Below are 21848 nucleotides of genomic sequence, written 5' to 3' on the forward strand. Positions count from 1 at the left end.
ATTTTTACAAAGTGTCGTAATACAATTCGATATTGTATGAAAAGTAAACAAGGCTTTATATTTCATATAGAATATACGCTTCTAATGTTCCGAAGTTTCTTATAGTTTAAATAAATAATTGTGTTCTCGAACCTTCCGCATACAACATTACAAAAATTGAATCCCAGATTTCAGTTTCTTTCTGGAATTGTGTGAGTCCTGGCTTCTTTTCGTGTGTTTTATCTTATAACAGAAGAGTTATAATTATTAAAAAGCAACCAAAATGGTGGTCGGGAATGAATCTCAAAATTAAACAAAAATATTGCAATACTTTAAAAAAAAGGTGAGCTTTTGGTATGTAATTCTTGCCAACATCTAAAATTTCCGACTAAAAACGCTTAGTTATAATTATTTTTTATATGAATGTATTTTTCCTGCAGATTTCTGACCTTTTGATATGTCATGGTGTTATAAACAGATCTATATTTACCATATGATTGAAAAGAGAATTATTTATTCCATTAATGAAACTTTTTAAAATTACAAATAATATTTATGAGCACTAATTTAAAATCACCTTGTACACATTACATTATATGCAATATAATTTTGTTAAAATTACTTAAGATCGCTAAATATTCAAGTTTCACTGCAAAAGAGAAAAGTGTTTTGCTTTTAATATTTTGAATATCCATTCAATTTAAAATATTTAAAAAATTTCATTAGCATACCATTATCAATAATGTTTTGTTTTATAATATCCATTGGCTTTTTACTATAGGCATTTCATACAATTATATATAAGTAGTTATATATGAAAATGCTTTATTTTACGATATTGGAGCCATTAAATTTATTCAAATTAAACATGATCTAATTAAGATATCTAATTGAAAATTATTCTTTAGAAACATACCGGCTTCGATAGCACCTTTTGAAAATATGACATTGATGAACTCAATTTGATATCTATCATGACATATAAGTATTTATCTTATATATGAAAGCCTATACGATTATTTAAGCACATCGCATAATGAGGGGTATTTTATCTATAAATTATCATAACCTGTCCTAAAATTTTTTACAAAGAAAAAAGAATTATAATCGGGAGACATAATTTTGAATATCCTAAAGCAACCAATATTTTACATATTGAGACTATAAGACAGTCAAAAATTAGTTGATTCTCATAGAGATATGCGACTGCCTTCTTAATTAATCTGCATATATGTACATAAATTATAAGAATTTTATAAAATTAATTTTATCACATTTAGCTCACAATCCGGGAAGCACATAAATTTTTAAATTTGTTATAAATAATCTTAAAGTAGCCGTTAATGTATGGTCTGAGGTACGACGGATTGATTAGTCGGTATCTCTTTGGAAATCGAGAGGGACAAAGTGTTAACGTCAAAAGTAATATGAAATTATTGAAATATGAACATGATAAGAGAAGACAAGATTGATACAATATTCCATGGAGCAAGTATATCCCTTGAAAAGCTTAAACACTACAAACAATTCTTTTTCGTTTTATGAATAATTACCATTTCCTACTAAAAAAAATATTGAAAGTTGCATTCATGAGATGAGCTCCTAAGTTTTCTTGAAATTTATTCGAATCAATTTATTTTTGATAAATCAAATTTTGTATTTTTTCAAGATATTCCCTCATAGCTCATGGGCATATATCCAATGTTGTTTTGCATTGTAATAGATTAAGCTTCCTAAATATGCTCTTAAAGTTAATTCATTATAGAAAATTTATTTAAATGCACTAGGATGACCATTTTTTTACAAGTAAAAAGAGGAGAAAACCAAAAAATACGGTGAAAATAAAGCAACATTTTTCGATAAAGGATAAGATTAATTTCATAAGTTACACAAATTATAGGTACTCATACAATTTTATTACAAATTATTAAAAAATATTGTAAAGTGAGAGCTACTATAAAAGTAGTAGAAGAATATTTAGTTTTATGAATATGAACCAAATATTCGAAAGAGACACGTGATGGATATGGTGGTGACACTGATTAAACTCTACTGATATATGACATTTCCAGTACAATATTCACTTACATTAAACGAACTGAAGATCATTTCAGAACAGATAAGAACAGATCGCAGTGTATACACACTTTCTACATTATAATTTTTCCTATTATAGTCTATCTTATATACAACTAAAATGAAGGATTTTCTAAAGCCGAATACAAATCCAATACTTGTAACTTTTAAATTTTATAAACGCTTTTTATTTTTGCCCCTTCAATTTATTCACGCGACGCATATAATATCCATGAATTTTTGCTTTCTCACTTTGTCACATTCTTTCCTATTTTGTTTGTTATATAAATTTATTTAAGTTTAAATGTTATACATAGAACACCCATCATATCTTTTACGAAAATTTATTTTTAAAGATTTTATCTGGGAATTACCACGTCCACGTCCATTTTCGTACCATTAAATTACTATTTCATATTATATTTATTTATTATAAATAAATTTTACAATTATACGTATATGAATATGTACATAATATGTTATACGTATACGAATGGTTGTATATGTGTTTGTAACTATGTTTATTTTTATGTAATCATGAAAAGCTTAAATCATTTTTATTTGTTTCTCTTATATTTATTTATTTTTGTTGATTTCTTTTACTTTCTTCTTCAGAATTTTCTTAAAAAATAATAAAATGGAAAAAAAAATGTTATATGTGTACCATTGTAGAACTTAATTTTTTTGATGGGCTATAACTCACACCCTAAATATACACGTGTGCTAAAATGTTTTTCATGAAAAACAAAAATAATTTTTTTGTTTTTGTTTGATGAAAATGTTCACAGAACACAAAAAAAAAACAGAAAATATGAAAAGAAGAAATGGAAACCGTTGTCTGACATTCCTTTCATTGTTACACTTATCATTAAAAAAAAAAGGAAAAAAAAATTTGTTTTTACCTTCAACTGCTTTTATTTCGTTTCGAATAAAGCTTGTAATTTAACTAAATTAATTATTACGTGGGATAAAAAATTCTTTTGTTCTAAAGTCCATTACGGTAGAATTTTTGTTTAATTCTGAGGATTTTTTCCCTTTTCTTTTGTTTTTGTTTTCTTTGAGTTTTTTGTGTTTTCTCTCTTGTCGCTCTTTTGTTTATACATACATGGAATAAAAAGGTGAGTTTTTCAAGAGAAGATAAAATAGTGTGCAATTCCTGTTTTATCTACCATTTAATCTGTCAACATGTATACACGTCAGTTCATTTTCTCATTTTATGATACAACAAAAATAACCTTGTAATTTTGTGTTTTGTTTTCTGTTTTATTTGTTTTTTAAATTTTATGAGAATTTTATGAGAACCTTTAACAATTATTGTAAAACATGTGACAAGTACAAAATAAATAACAATAAAATTATTAAATATGTAGATGATTAATTGGCGAATTATTGCAAAGCATGTTATTTATGACGATCATTGAGAGAAAAATCGGTTTGGTTTGCAAAAAAAAATTAATAAAAAGATGCTGCAAGACGAGGTGTGTGGGTATACCAATAGAGAAATATCGCAGCATTTAATATTTTGATTACATAAAATTAAAAATATTATAAATAAGGTTAAAAATTCAATTCAATATTGAGTGGCAAATGCACAGCGGAACCAGAAATTTGCTTAAAATTTCATTAAAATTTTTTTAAATATAAATTTGAAGCAAATTTTTATAAAATATTTTTGCTGTATTCAGCAAGTCACTTCGCAAATCTCAATTTCAATTTGTGAACCCTTAAGTTTCACAAATATGGCAAATTCAAAGTAAATTTTATTCATTAGAGAGAAAAACTTAAAAACTCTGAATGATTTGTAGTCTCTTAGTAAATCAAAACAAAATGATATGAAAAGAGTGTTATTTCACAAAACAGAGAAGAAATGCGGTCGCGCCGATTTTTACAACACAATGTAATATCAAATATTACTTAGTTTAACTTGTGACTGCTACATTATGGGAAATTTCTGAAAATTTTTTAATTTTTTCATATTTTTTTAAAAATTTTTTCAGCTAGTTCCATTAATTTTTTCAAAAAAATTTTTAATCAATTGCATTTAAGATTTCCAAATATTTTTTAAGTTAACAATATTTTTATAGCATTAATTATTGAATTCAATTTAGACTAAGCCTCACTTTTTCGAGTTCGAATTTTAAGAAATCCTTTTTACTTCTTTTTTTAAATTTAAATTATGTACCCTTGTGAGAAAATATATAATCGTATCAAAAAGAAACCTCTTTGAAAAAAGTAGTGCTCATGTAAAAGTCGTTTACTGCTATTCTTCAAACGGAAAACATTATTCCTATTAAAAATTTTTTTTATGAACAATTTTTTTTTTCATTTTTAGGTTAACTTTTTCCCTTTTTGTCCTTTTTCCATTTCTACTTATTTCTGTTCGACTACTCCCCTTTGTATTCTCTTAATTGAAATGCTTATAGCTTAAGAAAAATTATTCAACTTTAATTGGTTACCATTGTTACAAAATCTTTGAAAAGAACAATAATAATAATAATAATAATAATAATAAAAAAAGAAAAATGTATCCAAGAACTTTAAGAAAATTACAAAATAAATTTCGATTACAGAAAATTTAGGATTTCTTTGTCCTCATTTTCCTGCTTTGTTTTTGAACAAAAGCAAAATGTAATTAATTGAATTTTTTTTTGTTTTCTGCCTGCCCTTCTCTTTTCTAATCTATACTATCATTTTATTTTTTTTTCTTATAACAGGCATTAGTACAAATTCAAATTATCAGCAGCAACAGCAGCAACAACAACAACAACAACAACCATCTACATCTTGTAATCAGGACGTTCAACCTTCATCAAATTTATCAAATAATTATAATAGTTCGACCGCCTCGACGTCTTCGAATTATTCTAGTGGTGCTAAATCGTCAACATCGATACCAAGGCCTCTACAAAATGTAAGTTTTTCTTTTTCTAGTTTTATTTTTATTTTTGTTTTTAGTTTATCAGATTATTTTTAGATATTTATTATTCATGTATTTATGTGAATGTGGGTATACACATTATATATTTTTAATCCTTATATATCTAAGAGATACAATATAAAAATTGAGTCCTTTGGAGATTTTAGTTTTGTATTTTATTTTTGGAATCATGATTTTTTGTTTATTTGAATAAAAACAAAGCAAATGAAGAAAATAATAAAAAAATTTCCCAATTTTTTATCTGTTATCTCTAGCTAAAGTTACGCACACACACATATAAATTATTACATTACATGAACTTAATACATATATGTGCACATGTATGATGGTTATAGATTTATATAATATTTTTATTTACTCTATATATGTTAAATTGTATTTAACTTTTTAAAGGTGATACCTACATGCGTGTATTTAATGTCACGTATTGCTGTACATATGGAAATTGAAGGAACAGCACAGTGTCCGGCACAAGTGATGCTAGCTGCTGCTTTGGGCTGTGAAGAATTAGGAATAGCAAATAAATTATTAGCACAAAGTATTTTCGGTTTATGGATGACGAGTGCACTTTTAGAAATTCAATTGAAATCGCATCATCGACCTTATGTAGTTAGAGTAGCGTGGCCACATCTTCTAGAAAAATTTAGTCATGGTAATCCAATTGAAAAACGTTTCGATGAACCGATGATAGTATTAAAAAGGAATGTTTTCTTTTCGAAAAAAGATGAAGAAAAAATTAAGTAAGTGTAAAATTGTTTTTATCTTATGAAATTTCTGTTAAAAACTTTCATTCAGAGCTAACAGGTTTTTGTAAACTCAAGTATATTGTACTGAATTTTAAGCAATTTACTAATACTAGCAATTAACAATATTTTTCTTTAATAAATAATTTTACAGAGATCATAGGATAATAGAACTTTTATATGAAGAAGCAAAACATAATGTTTTAGAAGGACGATATATCATGGAACCGGTGCATTCAATAATGTTAGGGGGTATACAAGCTAGAATTGAATTAGGTCCTTATAATTCACACACGCATACAAACAGTTATTTTAGGTAACGACTTAAATTAATAAAAAATTACATATTTTGTTTGAAGAATTTGCATAAAATGTGAAATATAACATTTGTAGAGAAAATCAATCAAGGTTTTTACCACAACATGTTGCCAAAAATTCAAGTTGGTCGTGGTTCCCGCTTAGTAGAAAAAATTCAGCTGAAGTTAAACTTTTAGAACAATTTAAACGGGTACCACAAACGACAACAACTAGAAAATTAATGAGAAAATACTTAGAATTTTGTTGGGCGCTGCCATTTTATGGGTAAGTAATAGAAATTATTCATCAATTATTTCATATATTTATATTACAAAAGAGAAATGAGGACTTGAAAATTTTAAGTTTTGCCTAGCAGGTTTAAATTTGAAATCATTACTTTGTGATATTTATTTAAATTTATAATTTTAAATAAGAATTTCTTAAAACAAAATAATAAATTTTATTAAGACAACAAGGTTTTTGACATTAATTTTTGAAAAAAAAATTCTGAATTTTTCGAAAATTTATTACAAATATTTTATAATTTTCTTTTAGTGCGGCGTTTTTTCACGGCCAAGTAGAACAACCAGTTCGGGGTCTTATGAGTTTAGTTAATCACAAAGATATTTCAGTAATAGTAGCCATTAATGAACGTGGTGTTTTTGTTATAGAACCTGTAGAATGTGTAAGTAAAAATTTTTAAAAAAGTTAAATTTTGTTAAATAAAATTTTAACCAGAAAGGTTATATTTTAAATTATTGTTACATAATTAGGCTAAGAAGTGATTTATAAAACTTTTTTTATATGTATTTTTTAAAGACGTTGCTGTTAGGATTAAGATATGAAGATTTATCGTGGGATTATGCAAAACCAAGTTCTAGTGATGATCCTGATTGCCAAACTTGTATATTTCTTCAGGTAAGCATTAATAAAAATAATTTCTATAAATACCGCTTCCTAATTACTAGCCAATTGGTAATTTAATTTGGTCTCTTTTTAAATGGAACCAATATTTGACACACTATTGATTTAAAAGCAAATCAATTTGACTTATTTTGAACTTCTTCAATTGCTTGAACTGGAATTGAAATGAATACTTAATATTTTCAAATATTTTCATCCCAAAATATTTCTTGTTCAGACAACAAATCCGAATAACGTAGATGCAAAAAATTATTTGCTAAGAAATCCTACTTTTTAATTCCCGTATATAGTATAAAATTGATCTTTTTTCCAAAGCTTCAATCACATTTCAACTTTTTATTGCAAATTGTGACGACCTATAATATAAACAGGATTATTCAAAATGTTCGATTTTCAGAAAAATATTTTCTTTGAACTTTTTGTCAACTTCTTATTTCTAAAGTTACACAGAAAATGTTTGTAAGTGAAAATTCTAAAAAAAATTTCTTTAACATGAATCATTTGATTGTGAACTATCTTGATTGTGAATTATTTAAACAAATATTTCTTCTCTATTTCATTCTGTCAGAGCCACCCTGTACTCTGTACAATTATATAACACTGTATTATAACAAATTACGGAAAACCCCTTAATTCTAGAATCAAATTTTACTTTAATCTGTTAAATATTCGTAAGATTTCAGATAAAATTTTTTTTATCGTAAATTTTCATTTAAAATTCATGTTTTCATTACCGTTTTTTCTGTATTTAATAGACGTTTTCTTATATACAATTTAAGCATATTCCATTCATTTTTAAAAACTATTTTACAAAATTTTCTTTTTAATATGAAAAATGTCACTAATAATTTTCAACAAAAAAATATTCAGATTTTTGATTTAACATTCTCTCTAGATGACTTTATATATTATGTGGATACTTGTAAAAGAAAACTAGATTTCAATAATGAAAATGGAAAATGGAAATCATGAAACAATAGTAAAATTTTTCCTTGTTTTACATAAAATGGACTGAGAGAAAAATCATTTCATAGTTTTTTTTTAAATTTTCTAAATGCAAATTTATGGGTACACCTTTATAGAATAAAAAATTTTAAGAAAAATGTTAATTTTTCCAAAATTCATTATGATTTATGAACATAGAGTAAAATTGTGTGATTTCCATTTTCTATCCATCTGAAATTAAGAAATTCATTCAAAATTAAAATTTATAAAGTTCTAGAATGGTGCTTTTTGAAATTTAAAATTACATATTACTCTAAAATTTATAATTTATTTGACTGAACTTTGAAGAAAAATTTGCAAATTATTTTAATCAAATAGATGATTTCTTTGAATTACAAATTTCGTGCTATATTACAAAAATTCAAATAATATTATAAAGTTATTTTGATCTGAAAGATTCAATCAGTTTAATATATAATAGCCCTTCGCTTATTCAATACAATTTGATTTGAAACATGAAACTGAATAGGAATTGCACTGAGTTTAATTAAAATGCGGTATTCACAATTTTGAATAATTTGAATTTACGCCTTAGATAATTTAATTCTTAATTTTAAAGATTCTGATTTGCTAAATTTTCATATAAGTAGTCATAGGTTCCAGTTATCACAGAATGTAATAAATATTTTCCTTCCTTTTCAAATCCATATATCAAACTTGGAAAGCGGATAATAATTGTATACATTTTTCCAATTTCTATTCAAAAACAAAGTCAAAATTTTATAAAAATTTAATTATAAAAATAAATTCAGTTGATAGAATCTTAGGCTTTTTTTGAGATGCATGTTAATAAAGATGAAAAATTTCTTTCAGGTTTATTTTGCAATATTTTCCTTCCAGCAATAATTATTTTAATTATGATTATACAAATGAAAATTTTTTTAATAAAAAATACGTTTTTGTTTTCTATTTTCATTTATATGGAAAAATTTAGTTTGATGCTGTGGAAAATGGAATCCCTGTATCGAAATTAATGCAAATATTTTCGCGTCAAGCCGCAATGATGGATGCCTTAATAGCTCATTTCGCTGATCAAATGAGACGAAGAAGAGAAGCAGCTGATGGACAGCCAGGTGAACATGTGCACGATGGTAAGTAATTTTTGTTAAATTGTGATTTCAAAGTTTTTCGTTTATGAAGATGTAAATGAGTGCCTCAGTCGTATTTGTTGTATTGCATTTTTAATGAGAATAACATTTCAAATTTACATGTTTGTTTGCCACTTATCAGGTCCTAAATTATTTTTTAAAATTATTTTCATATTTTAATAAAAGGACAGGATTTTTGATAAAAAAGAAGTTTTTAAATTCCAAAAATAGAAATTTTCAGCCATAAATTCAAACATGTTAGGCGACTTCAATTTCTATCCCTCTTTATCACCATATGTACCTATGTATGTATGTTTAAAGTGCTTGTTAAATTTGTTGTCTATAGCAACCAAATGTCTAGATACAATTTAAATTTTATGATTAAATTTAAAATTCTTCAATCAAAGATTATTTTTCTACTGAACTTTTTTTAATTAATTGAAAATAATATTTAATATTTCATTTTGCAACTTTTATTAATATTGTTATGTTTAATTATTATGGGCATTTCATCATTTCAAAATTTATTTTATAAATTAATTAAATGTGTCAATTTTCTCAAACTAATATAATAAAATAATGACATAATATGGTATGTATGTGTCTATAGCGAGTATAGAATATAATTATACTTAAATTTTATAAATTATTATCTATGTGAAATAATGAGAAACGTATACATGTATGTGGTGCTATATAGTATATTATAATTGGGACATCCATATTTTGATATCCTTTTTATTATTTTAGTAATTTCTATACTAATAATTTATTAAACATACTTACATATATTATTATGCATTATTACTAATTTTTAAGCAAGTCACATTGAAAATGCAAAATAAAGAGCACAATTAAATTTATAGTGTCAAATGACATGACATATAGCATTATTATGTAATGTGTTATTCATTATTGGTATTTTACATCAAAGTGATAAAATTTAATTTGACCATTAATTTATTTATTTATTGATTCATAATATATGTATGGGTATAATATTTCACCTTCATATACCTTTTCAATAAAAGAAAGCTCAATTTATTTTGTATCTTACTAATTTTTAAAATTATTTTTGACTATAGAATTACTTTTTTCACTTAAATTCAATTTGGTTATTTATTGATTGGAATGTTTTTGAATTTGAAACTATAGGATACTATTCTAATCGACATTGTGCTCTTTTTTGTATTGCATACTCGGCTATTTGAGCTAAATATTAATAATATCAAATTAATAATTTTTTTTTAATACGTGTATCATATAGGTTTCTCTGAAAATGTCAGTCATATTATACATTATAAACAAAATCATTGAAATTTTAACAATATAATTTTAACTTTGTCGATTACGAAAGATTTTATAAGTGTATTTAATTTTATATTTTATGACTGGGATTTCTATAATATGATTGCCTATTTGATTCATCTAATCTTATATCTTAAATCCAAAAATTTTTATTGGATCAATTCAAAATTATTATTTCTATTCAAATAATTTTATTACTGTTAATAGTCCATAATAGAAGATTAATTAACTGGTTTAATTATATCCAAGCTATATGCTTATACTATATGTGTTCTTTTGTATAAAAAGTGTACTATTATATAGTACATACCAATTTTAAACACGCGTACTATATTTGATATACATCCCTAGATGTTACGATTTTGAACCCTAGAATTTAATATTTTCAGTAGTTTAAATTTTCAATAAATTCATATTCATTTTTAAGAAATACTTAACTTCTTTTAAAAAGCATTATACATGTATGGCAAAATATAAATAGTTTACGAATAAAGCTCAAAATAAATTCACAATTTACTTTTAAATTGTTCAACATCTTAAATCATTTACTTTTACTAAATAAATTTTTGTTTTCCCTTTTGATATCATATTAAAAGTAAAAGATCCTCAAGGCAATTGAATAATGTTTCTGTTTTAGAATAAAAAAATTCATAAAGTAACCTAAAATAATATTTATTTCATTCTGGATTTTCATAAGATAAAAATATTGAAACATTAGAATTACATATATACAACTTCTTCCTCAGCTTGAACTCAGAAATGAATTTATACAAAAAGCGCCCATTTACTTATACTAAGAATAAAGAAAATACAAAATTTTTCTTTTGTTATACAAGGGAATTGTATATGAATTATGCATATAATAAATGTATAAAGGTACATGAAAATGACGTTGTCTTCAAAAAGCTACATCAAAACTAATCCTTGTATAGTAAACAGAACATGTTAAAATGAAGAAAAACAAAAATATATAAAAATAAATTTAAAATAAAATCATTAAAATATAAAAGCACGTGCACTTAAAATCCCTTGTTAAAAATAATAAAAAATAAAGAAACAGGAAATCGAAAAAGTATTTGCCCTACCGTGTTATATTAAATCAAATGGTAGTGGTTTAGATAAGAAAATATAAATTATAAAAAAAAAATCAGAAAATCATTGCTTGCCTTATGCTTTAATTGACTTTTTTAAGGGAAATGATTCTTATATGAATTATAAAAGTCAAGACATTTTAAATTTATTTTAATAAAACCAAATTTATATTTCTATCTCTCATCCTGTATAGTCCGTCCTGAAAATGGTATTAATTTTAATTGCAATTACTCAAGTTTACTCTCAAAATTCGTAAAATTTAAATTTTGAGGGAATAACGGTAAATGCTAAACTATCAAAAAGTATAATTATTTGCCTTGACTCAAAAACTTAGCGTTTAATTCAAACAATACATTAAACGTTTCTTTCAGTTTTTTTGTTTTGTTCATCCTAAATGTATGCAATTAACAGATATAATTTTCATGAATAATATTGAAATAATTTAAATAATGCATCGCAGATTGTGATTGATAATGGTAGTGGTTTAGATAAGAAAATATAAATTATAAAAAAAAAATCAGAAAATCATTGCTTGTCTTATGCTTTAATTGACTTTTTTAAGGGAAATGATTCTTATATGAATTATAAAAGTCAAGACATTTTAAATTTATTTTAATAAAACCAAATTTATATTTCTATCTCTCATCCTGTATAGTCCGTCCTGAAAATGGTATTAATTTTAATTGCAATTACTCAAGTTTACTCTCAAAATTCGTAAAATTTAAATTTTGAGGGAATAACGGTAAATGCTAAACTATCAAAAAGTATAATTATTTGCCTTGACTCACAAACTTAGCGTTTAATTCAAACAATACATTAAACGTTTCTTTCAGTTTTTTTGTTTTGTTCATCCTAAATGTATGCAATTAACAGATATAATTTTCATGAATAATATTGAAATAATTTAAATAATGCATCGCAGATTGTGATTGAAAGCAGTATTTCACTTGTTCAAGGGATTCTTTACAAATCATTGATTTGTTCCAACTTTAGTTGATTTTGTTCGTAAAATCTGCAGTGTACACAATATTTTAAAAAATATTTTTCCATAATTCTTCCCATGTTTCCATATCGCAAAAAATTTGTATGAAAAAATCTGTTTGTCGACAATTATATATTACCATAAGTTTAATGGTTAAAATTTTAAAATTTTTAAAGAAAACCTTGCAACTACGTAAAGATATTTTAGGGAATAACCGTGAAGAAGAAAATTCTTATTTACCAATTTCAAAATTTAGATTTTTTACAGCATAAATACGTTATAATTAAAGATTATGTTTGCAACATGAAACCCTCATTGTCCCTTACCTGAATCAAACTGGCTTCCGTAACTGTAGGGTTGAGATTTTTTACAAAATAAAATATTACATCACAAGGAATTTTTTATATGACTCTTAAAATATCAAAATGACAAGTACATTTTGCTTTTAGTCAACAAATTCGAATACCCATACATAAATTTGTTCGTCATATTGTTTTTGTTTTCGATTTCATCTTAAAAAATCTTCAAATAATTTTAGACAATATTGCTTAATGGAAAATCAAAATGAAAATTCAAAATAAATATTTTTCTATATAAATTTATCAACTGTATGCCATCACTAATGGCATATGAATCTGAATGTGATTATGTCCTTGATCCAAAAAAGAAAAAGAAAGAGAGGAGTAATAATATCAAACTAATTAAAATAAAATTTTACATGTGCATACATACATACGTACAAGTATAATAATATAGAGGTACAAAATATTTTTTTAACATTTTCAATTCATGTGCATAAAGAGCATCAACGTATTAAGTGTACGTGTATATTTATACCTACGAGTATATACCTGAAAAATATGAAAATTTATAGTCAAGGTAATTTTGCCAGGAATGTACTTTATACGTTCATGTACACTAAAATAAAATTGATGCGGCTTTTCCAATTTTATTTCGAATATGTCTGTATTATGGAAGAACCATAAAAATATATTCTTATATGTATGTGTCCTTGATGTAAAATTTAAAAATGAAAAATTCATTAAATTATATTTTAACGTAACAAAAAAACCAAAACACAAAAAAAAAAAAGAAAATTTTTTTAAAGTGTTTCTGATCATCCGAAACTTTAGTTGATTAAAATTGAAAAGATACGCTCCTGGTATACAGCTACTAATAATACACACATTACTTATATAAAATATGTTTTTACGTGAATGTGTGGATACGTAGTTATACATATAATATAGGTATAAAAAATCGAAAGGATTAGGTATGAACCACTTTTAATAAATGCATTTTATATGGTTTAAAATTGATGTTGAAAAATATGGGGGAGGAAAAAATATTGATGGATTTGAATGAAATATTGAAAAATTTTAGCAATCTTTACCTTCAGTAGTAATTTTTGCATATATTATTTAAATGGATCTTATTCACATACATATACTTAATAACGTACACGTCATAATATAACATGTATGTATATTTAGAAGTGTTATTATGTTTTCAACAAAATTATATGGGGTTAAGTATAAAATAAAGAAAATTTTACCACGCATTTATCTACAGATGAAAATTTTATATGAAACGTCTAGATTTATGCAATTTTCAGATAAAAAAATTTTTGTGAGAAATAAAATATTTTTTGCTTCTTTAAAAAAAAATTGAGGAATCTCGCGATATTTTATAAATATATATTCACAAAAGCATGACAAAGTAAACATGAACTTATTAATATGTGTGACATTCTCTTGATTTGCAAAAAATTGGTTCAAACCAAATTATCTAATGCAAGGCTTATATATCATAGGAAAAAGAATCTTAAACTAAATTTTATTTACCTCGTTAGCAAATTCATTTGTATTGATATCGAATTCTATCGATATTTTTAGACTTCAAGTAATAATATGTTGTTAAATTAATTATTGTCTACTTATAATACTTATTAAATTTTAATATTTTTTCAGAACCAAATCCAATTCAAAATAATGGTAATGGTGTATTATGTAATAAATTATCACGTTTAACATTAGCAACATTTGATGATGAAGGACGTTGTATAGGACAAATGGGATCATTATCGATAAGTTATTAGCAGTTAATATAGGATTTAATTATTATGGAAATCAGGCCGCCAAATAATATGAAGAAAAAATTAAAACATTTGCTTGTCAAAAATAAATATTATAATAAATATTTATATATATATAAATTAAAGAAAAAGTACAATACAATCAAAAATTATGATGAATCATAATAATGAAATATATCCAGGAATATAATATAATTATATAATTATAAATTATATATATATTATTCAGGCTTTATGAATAACATTTTGAAGGAACAAAGAGCCAATATAAAAACAAGGAGAGAACCAATAATATTAAAATTGAAATATTAATAATTATATGAATAGTAAGAATAATAATTTATAATAATATTTTATAATTCATATTATAACAGATAAACAGTGTTTCAAATTTAATTGTGTACCGAGAAACAAATAGTGTTTTGTCAAAATTTCCAAGTAAATAATTGAAGTAGAATTATGGATTTTAAACGATTAATTGCTAATATAATTGGCTTGGTAAATATAGAAATAACACACAAATTCGCAAAAGAAGCGTCGCCATATGGCAGAAGTACATATTTTTAAATGGTTTCAATGATTATTAAAATATAAATATGAAATGATTGAACCTTGTCATCAAAAGAATGTAATTTATTCCAAGGATAAAATCAAGACACGCAAATTCTCTCAAAAAATCGTAAAAAATTTTGAAAATTTCAAGGACAACAGTGTGTTGTACGGATTTAATTATATAAGCTTTCATATAAGAATTAAATTCGATTTTTTAATATTAAAATTTGATATGAATTCAGTAAAATTGGATAGGACATCAAACATTATCTATTGGAGTTTTTTAAATTTAGTTTCCAGAAATTTGTTTTTTCTATAAAATCTACAACAAATTTCTTTAAATTTTTCTATAATCATCTGTTCATTGACTTTAAGCGGTTAAATTCGAAACACTGCATCAGAAAATTGAATTTTTATTACAAAATCTAAGCATTATAATAAAATTTAAAAATATAATTTTTTTTTAAATTATTATATAATGGTTTTTTCAATCAATCAAATGCAAATTCTCATTACATTTCAAAAATTTTACTATTATATTTGAAAAAATTATGTTATTATAATGAAATTCATTTCAATTTGCATAAACATACATACAATTTATATAGATGATATTATATTATGTTTAAACCTAAATGCATACATATGTAAAATGTAATATTTATTGGGCTTACATATATATACATATGTACATATATTTATATTATTGTTTTGCTTTTCAAAATTTCAACCATATATTTTGTATAGCAAACCAAAAAACTCAAATTAAATTTGTATTATGTTATTTTATACAATATATCCTAGCGTTGTTACCAAATTTGGTAATAATGGTAAATTTGTATTGAATACAATAATAATATTATGTGGAATATATAAATAAAATTATAAATAAAAAAACAAAATATTTAACAATTTAGCTAACTAATATTAATTGGTTATTTTTGGAGGAATAACATTAGTGATTTTTACATATTACAATATTTAAAATTCGTATGTCAGGATTTAGAATCAAAAGAACAAAAAAATAGAACGAAAATATTTTACTAAAAACACAATATGACAAACCAAATCAGATTTTAAACTACATACGTATTTGAATTTTAAAATAACATTTTAATCTAAATAATTTAATGTTGTATGTATGCAATGCTTATACAAAAGTATAAATATATTTGTATGAAAAATTAAATTTTGATATTTAATTTTTAGAACTGAGATCAAATCAGAACATGGGTACATATGTATGTAAATAGTAGAATTGGTGAAAATGCTGTATTACTGCATAAATCGCATATACATATATACATATATTTTATTATATATACACCTCTATGTACATATATGTATGTACTAGATACATATATACAATTTGCATAAACAAATTTTTTAATCAAAATGTTGTTATCGTAAATTTATTATCATTTTTATTCTTTCCAAGATAAGTCAAACCTTCGAATTTTATTCAGTCTAAACCAATTAATAGGTAAGGAAAAATTTCTATAATATGGTTATATTTATATATATGTACACATATAGGTACAAATATAAATAAACTTAACATTATGTAATTATGCTTTGACGGTTTTAGGTAGTTTAGGAGGCATGGGATTACAACCATAAGAAACTCAAGAAGTAGTAGGCTCTCAATATAATTATCATCCTCGTTATAATGACCATCCACAATAGTAACACAACAATTGCAAGTTTACTCAGTGTAAAAGAAAATAGAAGTTATCAATTTCGGTTTCCCTTCTTAAAGCAATAAATTTTTAAAACATAGTTGTTATATACGTATTTTTTATATTATATGCACATTAAAACGTGGGATACAGTTGTTGCTGAGTTTGCAAATGAAATCAATTAATTTAATCAATTAATTTCGATCAGAATACTTAAATATAACAATTCCGATTATCATTATTAATTTTAAAATATTTCCAGTAGATTTTTCTATTTATAAGAATTTTATTCTAAAAACTATTGTAAAAAAAAAATTCATATGTCCAATAGTGCACCTATTCATTCTTTTATCTGATAATAAGGCGATGTTAATTTGACCACCGTTGAAATAAATTGGTTATTGTTTTAATGATATTTATATGTATAGGTTCCTACAATAATTTATTTTCAATGTTTTCCTTATTTTTTCATTTATATTTTCAAATTATAATTGTTTTTTTTTTTCTGTAGGATAACAAATTTTTATTATAGTGGAAAACATACCAGTGTATTGTATTTGCGGTTTAAAATCAAACATAAATATATACATATAATATGCATTTGTAATACACATATACATATTATATTATTTATAATAGGATCATGCTTTTCTACATAAAAATAATTCTGTACAAATTTAATATTATTTTTAAATTTATTTTCACCTGTTTATAGTAAATTTGTGTAAATATTAATTTTTTATCTATGTACTCGTACTTATATAGTAGCACAATTTATGTAAATACCAATTTTCAATATGATAAGAATTTTTTCAATATTGTGCATAGTCTGTTTCCTATTATTATATTTATAGTTCTAGTTAAAATAATTTAATTCTTTAAATAATTTGTTTTATGATATTCAAATATTTGAAATTGTAGTATAATTAATTTGGAAAAAAAAATAATTAGGATACGGAATTAAAATATAATTAAAACATCCGCTGTTCTATCAGATTAAAATCTATGTTACTAATTTTGCAGTGGCGTGTCATAGTAAAATACGTATAGCAAGATTTGAAATTCAATTTGGTTCACTCCCAAATTAAATGCAGAGTAATATGAAATTGAACTGTTTTTATTTTTTGGATATTTTTTTGTGTTTTATTTATTGTCTTAAGAAGAAAAATTAAAATTTATGCTTGTAGTAAAACTTCCATAAATGCAGTAGCCTCTAGCAAATTGTAAAAATTTTATATAAATTTAGGCGGTAAATCAAAAGAAAATTATTTGCAATCTTCAGTAATTTTTTCCAATAAATGCTTTTATATATCATCGACATCCTGTATGACTGCACACGCCCCTGCTATTCCTAGACAAATTTTTAAATAAAATTTGATTTATTTTATTGAATATTTCTGTTGTTTTCTGGGTGGTTTTTTTTAGGATGTAAAATACATTTTTTTTTTTAATTTATTCAATATTTTTCAAATTTTTTTTCTAACCACATAAATTTAATTAGAAAATATTTTATTTACTGAAAAATTATAAAATATTTTATGAAATTTTAACCATGTGTTAAATAACATATACGGACATATATAAATATTATGTGGATGTATATATGAATATATGTATAAGACCTTGCTGTGTACTGATTGTGGGTGTTCAGTAATTAATAAATATTTTTTGATAACGCTTCATACTAATGTTAACTAAATAATAATATGAATCTAAATAAAATTTTTGCATCATACACAAATAATTTCCAATAAATTTTTATATAATTCGTATTATTTTGTACGAATATTTATTTTCACATAAAGTCAATTAATTCATTATTGATTTATGTTTAAGGAAGTTTAAATCATTAATAATTTTTAATAAGAATATATTATTATCTAAGTCCATGAAGAAATTGTTGAATTATATTGAAGACTATATTGTTACACTCAAATATTTTAAATATTTTAGTTTAACGACAAGTTTTATAAGATTATTATTTTAGTTCCATAAAAGAATCTCGGAACAGTTGTTTTTATTTTAATAATTGATGTAATATTATGTTTTTCAAAAACGATTGTCAGCTTAGCAATAAACAATTACTGAATTCATTTAAAATTCAAATTTCTGAATTGATTTACTATTAAAAACAGTGTTTTCAGCAATATGGAATCCCAAACGTAATCGTTTTATAATAAACTTTAATTTTGTAAAGCGATATCTGGAGGTTCTTAGCTCCAGATAACGCTTTACAAAATATGTTTTATATTTATGTATGTATAAATTTGAAATGAATTTCTTTATAAATTTAAATTAATTTGAAAAACTTTATAAAACTTTATTAATAAGTTTCATTGTAATAGAAATATAGTATATATATTTATAAATAATAATAATAACAATAACACAATAAAAATATGCAAAATGGAAAATGCAATTTTATATTTGCGTATTAACAGTTCGATTATACTTACATATATTAAATACGAAAATTATACTTTGATTTTATTTTTCTTAAAAGCGAATATTTTAATTATTGATATTTCTTTTTGTACATAGTTATATTTATTATAAGAATTGTGAATTATAAAAAATTTTTAAATAGTATAAATAAATTCGTAGCAAAATTCAACCATGTTTTTACTACGATATTATTTATATATCATAATAATTTTTAAGTCTTAATATAACATTGTGTTCAATTAGTGTTTAATAAACCCAGAATCGGTTATTGTTGTATTTAAAAAAATCATTGATAATAAATGTAAAAAATGTTCAATAATGTTCAACTGTTAATGATTATTTTTACATATTAATATAAATTTTAAAATATAAACACATACAATTATATACATATATAGGTATATTAAAAAAATATACTTGAACTGTGAATACCCATATAATAATTTGCTATACTAAATATGAACAATATTGATTTGAATGTAAAAAAAAAAATATCTTCCAAAAGTTGTAAACAAATTAATAATAATAATTTTAATTTTTATTTTTAATTATTTTAATGTGTACAAAAATGCCAAAAATTTGAAATTATAAAGCACTTTTATTAAATAATATTAATATAAATTACATACATACATGCAATTAAAAACTAAATCATTTTATAAAAATATAATTATGTATGTACGTACAATTGAATTTTCATGAAATCTTATAATTACATTACAGTATAAATAGTTACTAGTATTTTAAGTAATTGTTTTTAATACCAATTAATTTTAAATTCAAAAATGTTGTGTAAAATTTTATAAATTTTTTTTAAATTATACGAGTAACATAATAATTTTTGATAAATGAAAAAAAATTATTAAGTTTTAACAATATGTAAAGCAACTTATTAAATATTATATTTAATTAAATCTTTCAGATTTCTATTGAATTAACATTACATTATGTTTATTATTAATATTGTGTTATGAATTAACATTATAAATGTTAAATTTCTATTGTGTGTCCCTTTATGAAGAATCTCTAATTTTCTTGCTCTCTGACTGTAATACAAATGGTAAAATTTAATAATTTTTCTATGTATAATAATTTTTCGAAAGCACTAAATTTTAAATTAATATTAAACTAAAATATTAATGCTTTTTCTAAGTACAAATTTTAAATTAGAATTTAAAGAATTTCCCATAATATTATCATTAAATTAATTTGTAATATTTTATTCAATAAACTTTTAACAATAATTCAATTTAATAAACACTAAGTATGCATTATACAAAGAACATCTTAAAACACAATTTTTGTTATGATTACAACTTACAAGTAATTTTTCAAAATGACTACTGCAAAAAAAAATTGTTTTAAATTGAACAAAATATACACTTAAAAATTCATTGTCATAAAAACGGTAAGATTTCATTAAAATATCAAGGTTTCTGCCATTTAAAAATAAACAAAATGACAATTTTTTCAATTTTCCTTGCTTTTATCAATGCGCAATTTTATTTTAAGTCTTAATTCCTTATGTATGTATAATAGTGAAATGCAAACACGAACTACTCGTTAATTAGACGTAACAAGTTACTCCTAGATTCAGAATACTCATTGCACGATAATCGTACAGAATCTGTCATATTATCACGCCAATATTCCTAGTATTATTAACTTTACAGATTCATATAATTTGTTGCCATAATAATACAATTATAGGTTATTGTAATAATCTCTAGAGTGTGATAGATTCATGCAAGAATATTTTCATGTATTATTTTTATATAGGTTAGATTATTTAGTGTGATATTTTTTGTACTTATGAATAAAATGAGAGGCTTTTTTAATTTTTAAGAACTGTCAATTATTTGGGTATATATTTATATTTAAAATTTAATTGGAATACTTTTTACTGAGCTCGCATTAACGACAATGTTAAATTTAGAATTATCGTAAAGTAAAACTAATTTCCATAAAAAAAATTTGACAAAGTAATTTGTCATGAATATAATTATCAGTACATTCTTATTTTATTTACTAATGTTCGTTTGAAAGACTAAGATCATTCCGAACATTTTATTAAAAAAAAAAAATCAGGAGTACCAACAGTAACGAATAAGAAGTAACGAGTATTCATCCATACCCCTAAGTAACTGGATTGCTTATTCCTAATGTATAACATTTGATTTATTTTTTAATCAAAAATTTTCAATTAATGTCTACCGTTTTAAATTTTAAATATTTATAAGTATATTTTAATATGTAATTGTTTTTGTTACAATTCTTTCAGTCACCATTCAACTACAATGTCATATAAATATAGACACACATTTATAACAATTCTTCTACATAAAATAACAAAAAAAAATACATTTAGTTGCTATACAACAGAAAATTTAATTGAAATATTTATAAATCAATTTTTATTTAATTAATTTATTATTATTTATTATTTGTTATTAATTTGCATATTTAATAGACCCATTATAAAATTATCATTAACTTAATTTTAATTAAAATTTTAAATTTAAAAACAAAAAAGCACAAAAAAAAAGAGTAAAAAGTAGGAAAAAAAAATAAACAATATTATTATAGGTCTATAAACAAAATGTAATAACTGCCTACTGTTAAATTATGCGCGAAAAACACAAAAA

General features: G+C 23.1%; 1 protein-coding gene across 1 annotated transcript; it reads left to right on the forward strand.

The window, feature by feature from the left end:
* Positions 1 to 1428: 1428 nt before the first annotated feature.
* LOC129605841 (putative FERM domain-containing protein FRMD8P1) lies at positions 1429 to 15487 on the forward strand. The gene is made up of 9 exons (XM_055515817.1): positions 1429 to 1471; positions 4770 to 4966; positions 5387 to 5733; positions 5891 to 6052; positions 6130 to 6318; positions 6589 to 6718; positions 6853 to 6951; positions 8897 to 9053; positions 14403 to 15487. Exons 1-9 carry the CDS (start codon positions 1429 to 1431, stop codon positions 14528 to 14530), a joined length of 1452 nt encoding a protein of 483 aa, XP_055371792.1. The 3' UTR covers positions 14531 to 15487.
* Positions 15488 to 21848: the final 6361 nt, after the last annotated feature.

Source organism: Condylostylus longicornis, unplaced genomic scaffold, assembly GCF_029603195.1.
Source record: "Condylostylus longicornis isolate FDR11 unplaced genomic scaffold, ASM2960319v2 ptg000015l, whole genome shotgun sequence".
Taxonomy (NCBI): domain Eukaryota; kingdom Metazoa; phylum Arthropoda; class Insecta; order Diptera; family Dolichopodidae; genus Condylostylus; species Condylostylus longicornis.

Bases quoted from the DNA above. Each gene is read 5' to 3' on its own strand.
- LOC129605841 (XM_055515817.1), top strand. From the start codon at position 1,429: ATGATAAGAGAAGACAAGATTGATACAATATTCCATGGAGCAA. The intron at 1,472-4,769 runs GTATATCCCTTG...TTCTTATAACAG, and splicing joins TACAATATTCCATGGAGCAA to GCATTAGTACAAATTCAAAT. The intron at 4,967-5,386 runs GTAAGTTTTTCT...AACTTTTTAAAG, and splicing joins TACCAAGGCCTCTACAAAAT to GTGATACCTACATGCGTGTA.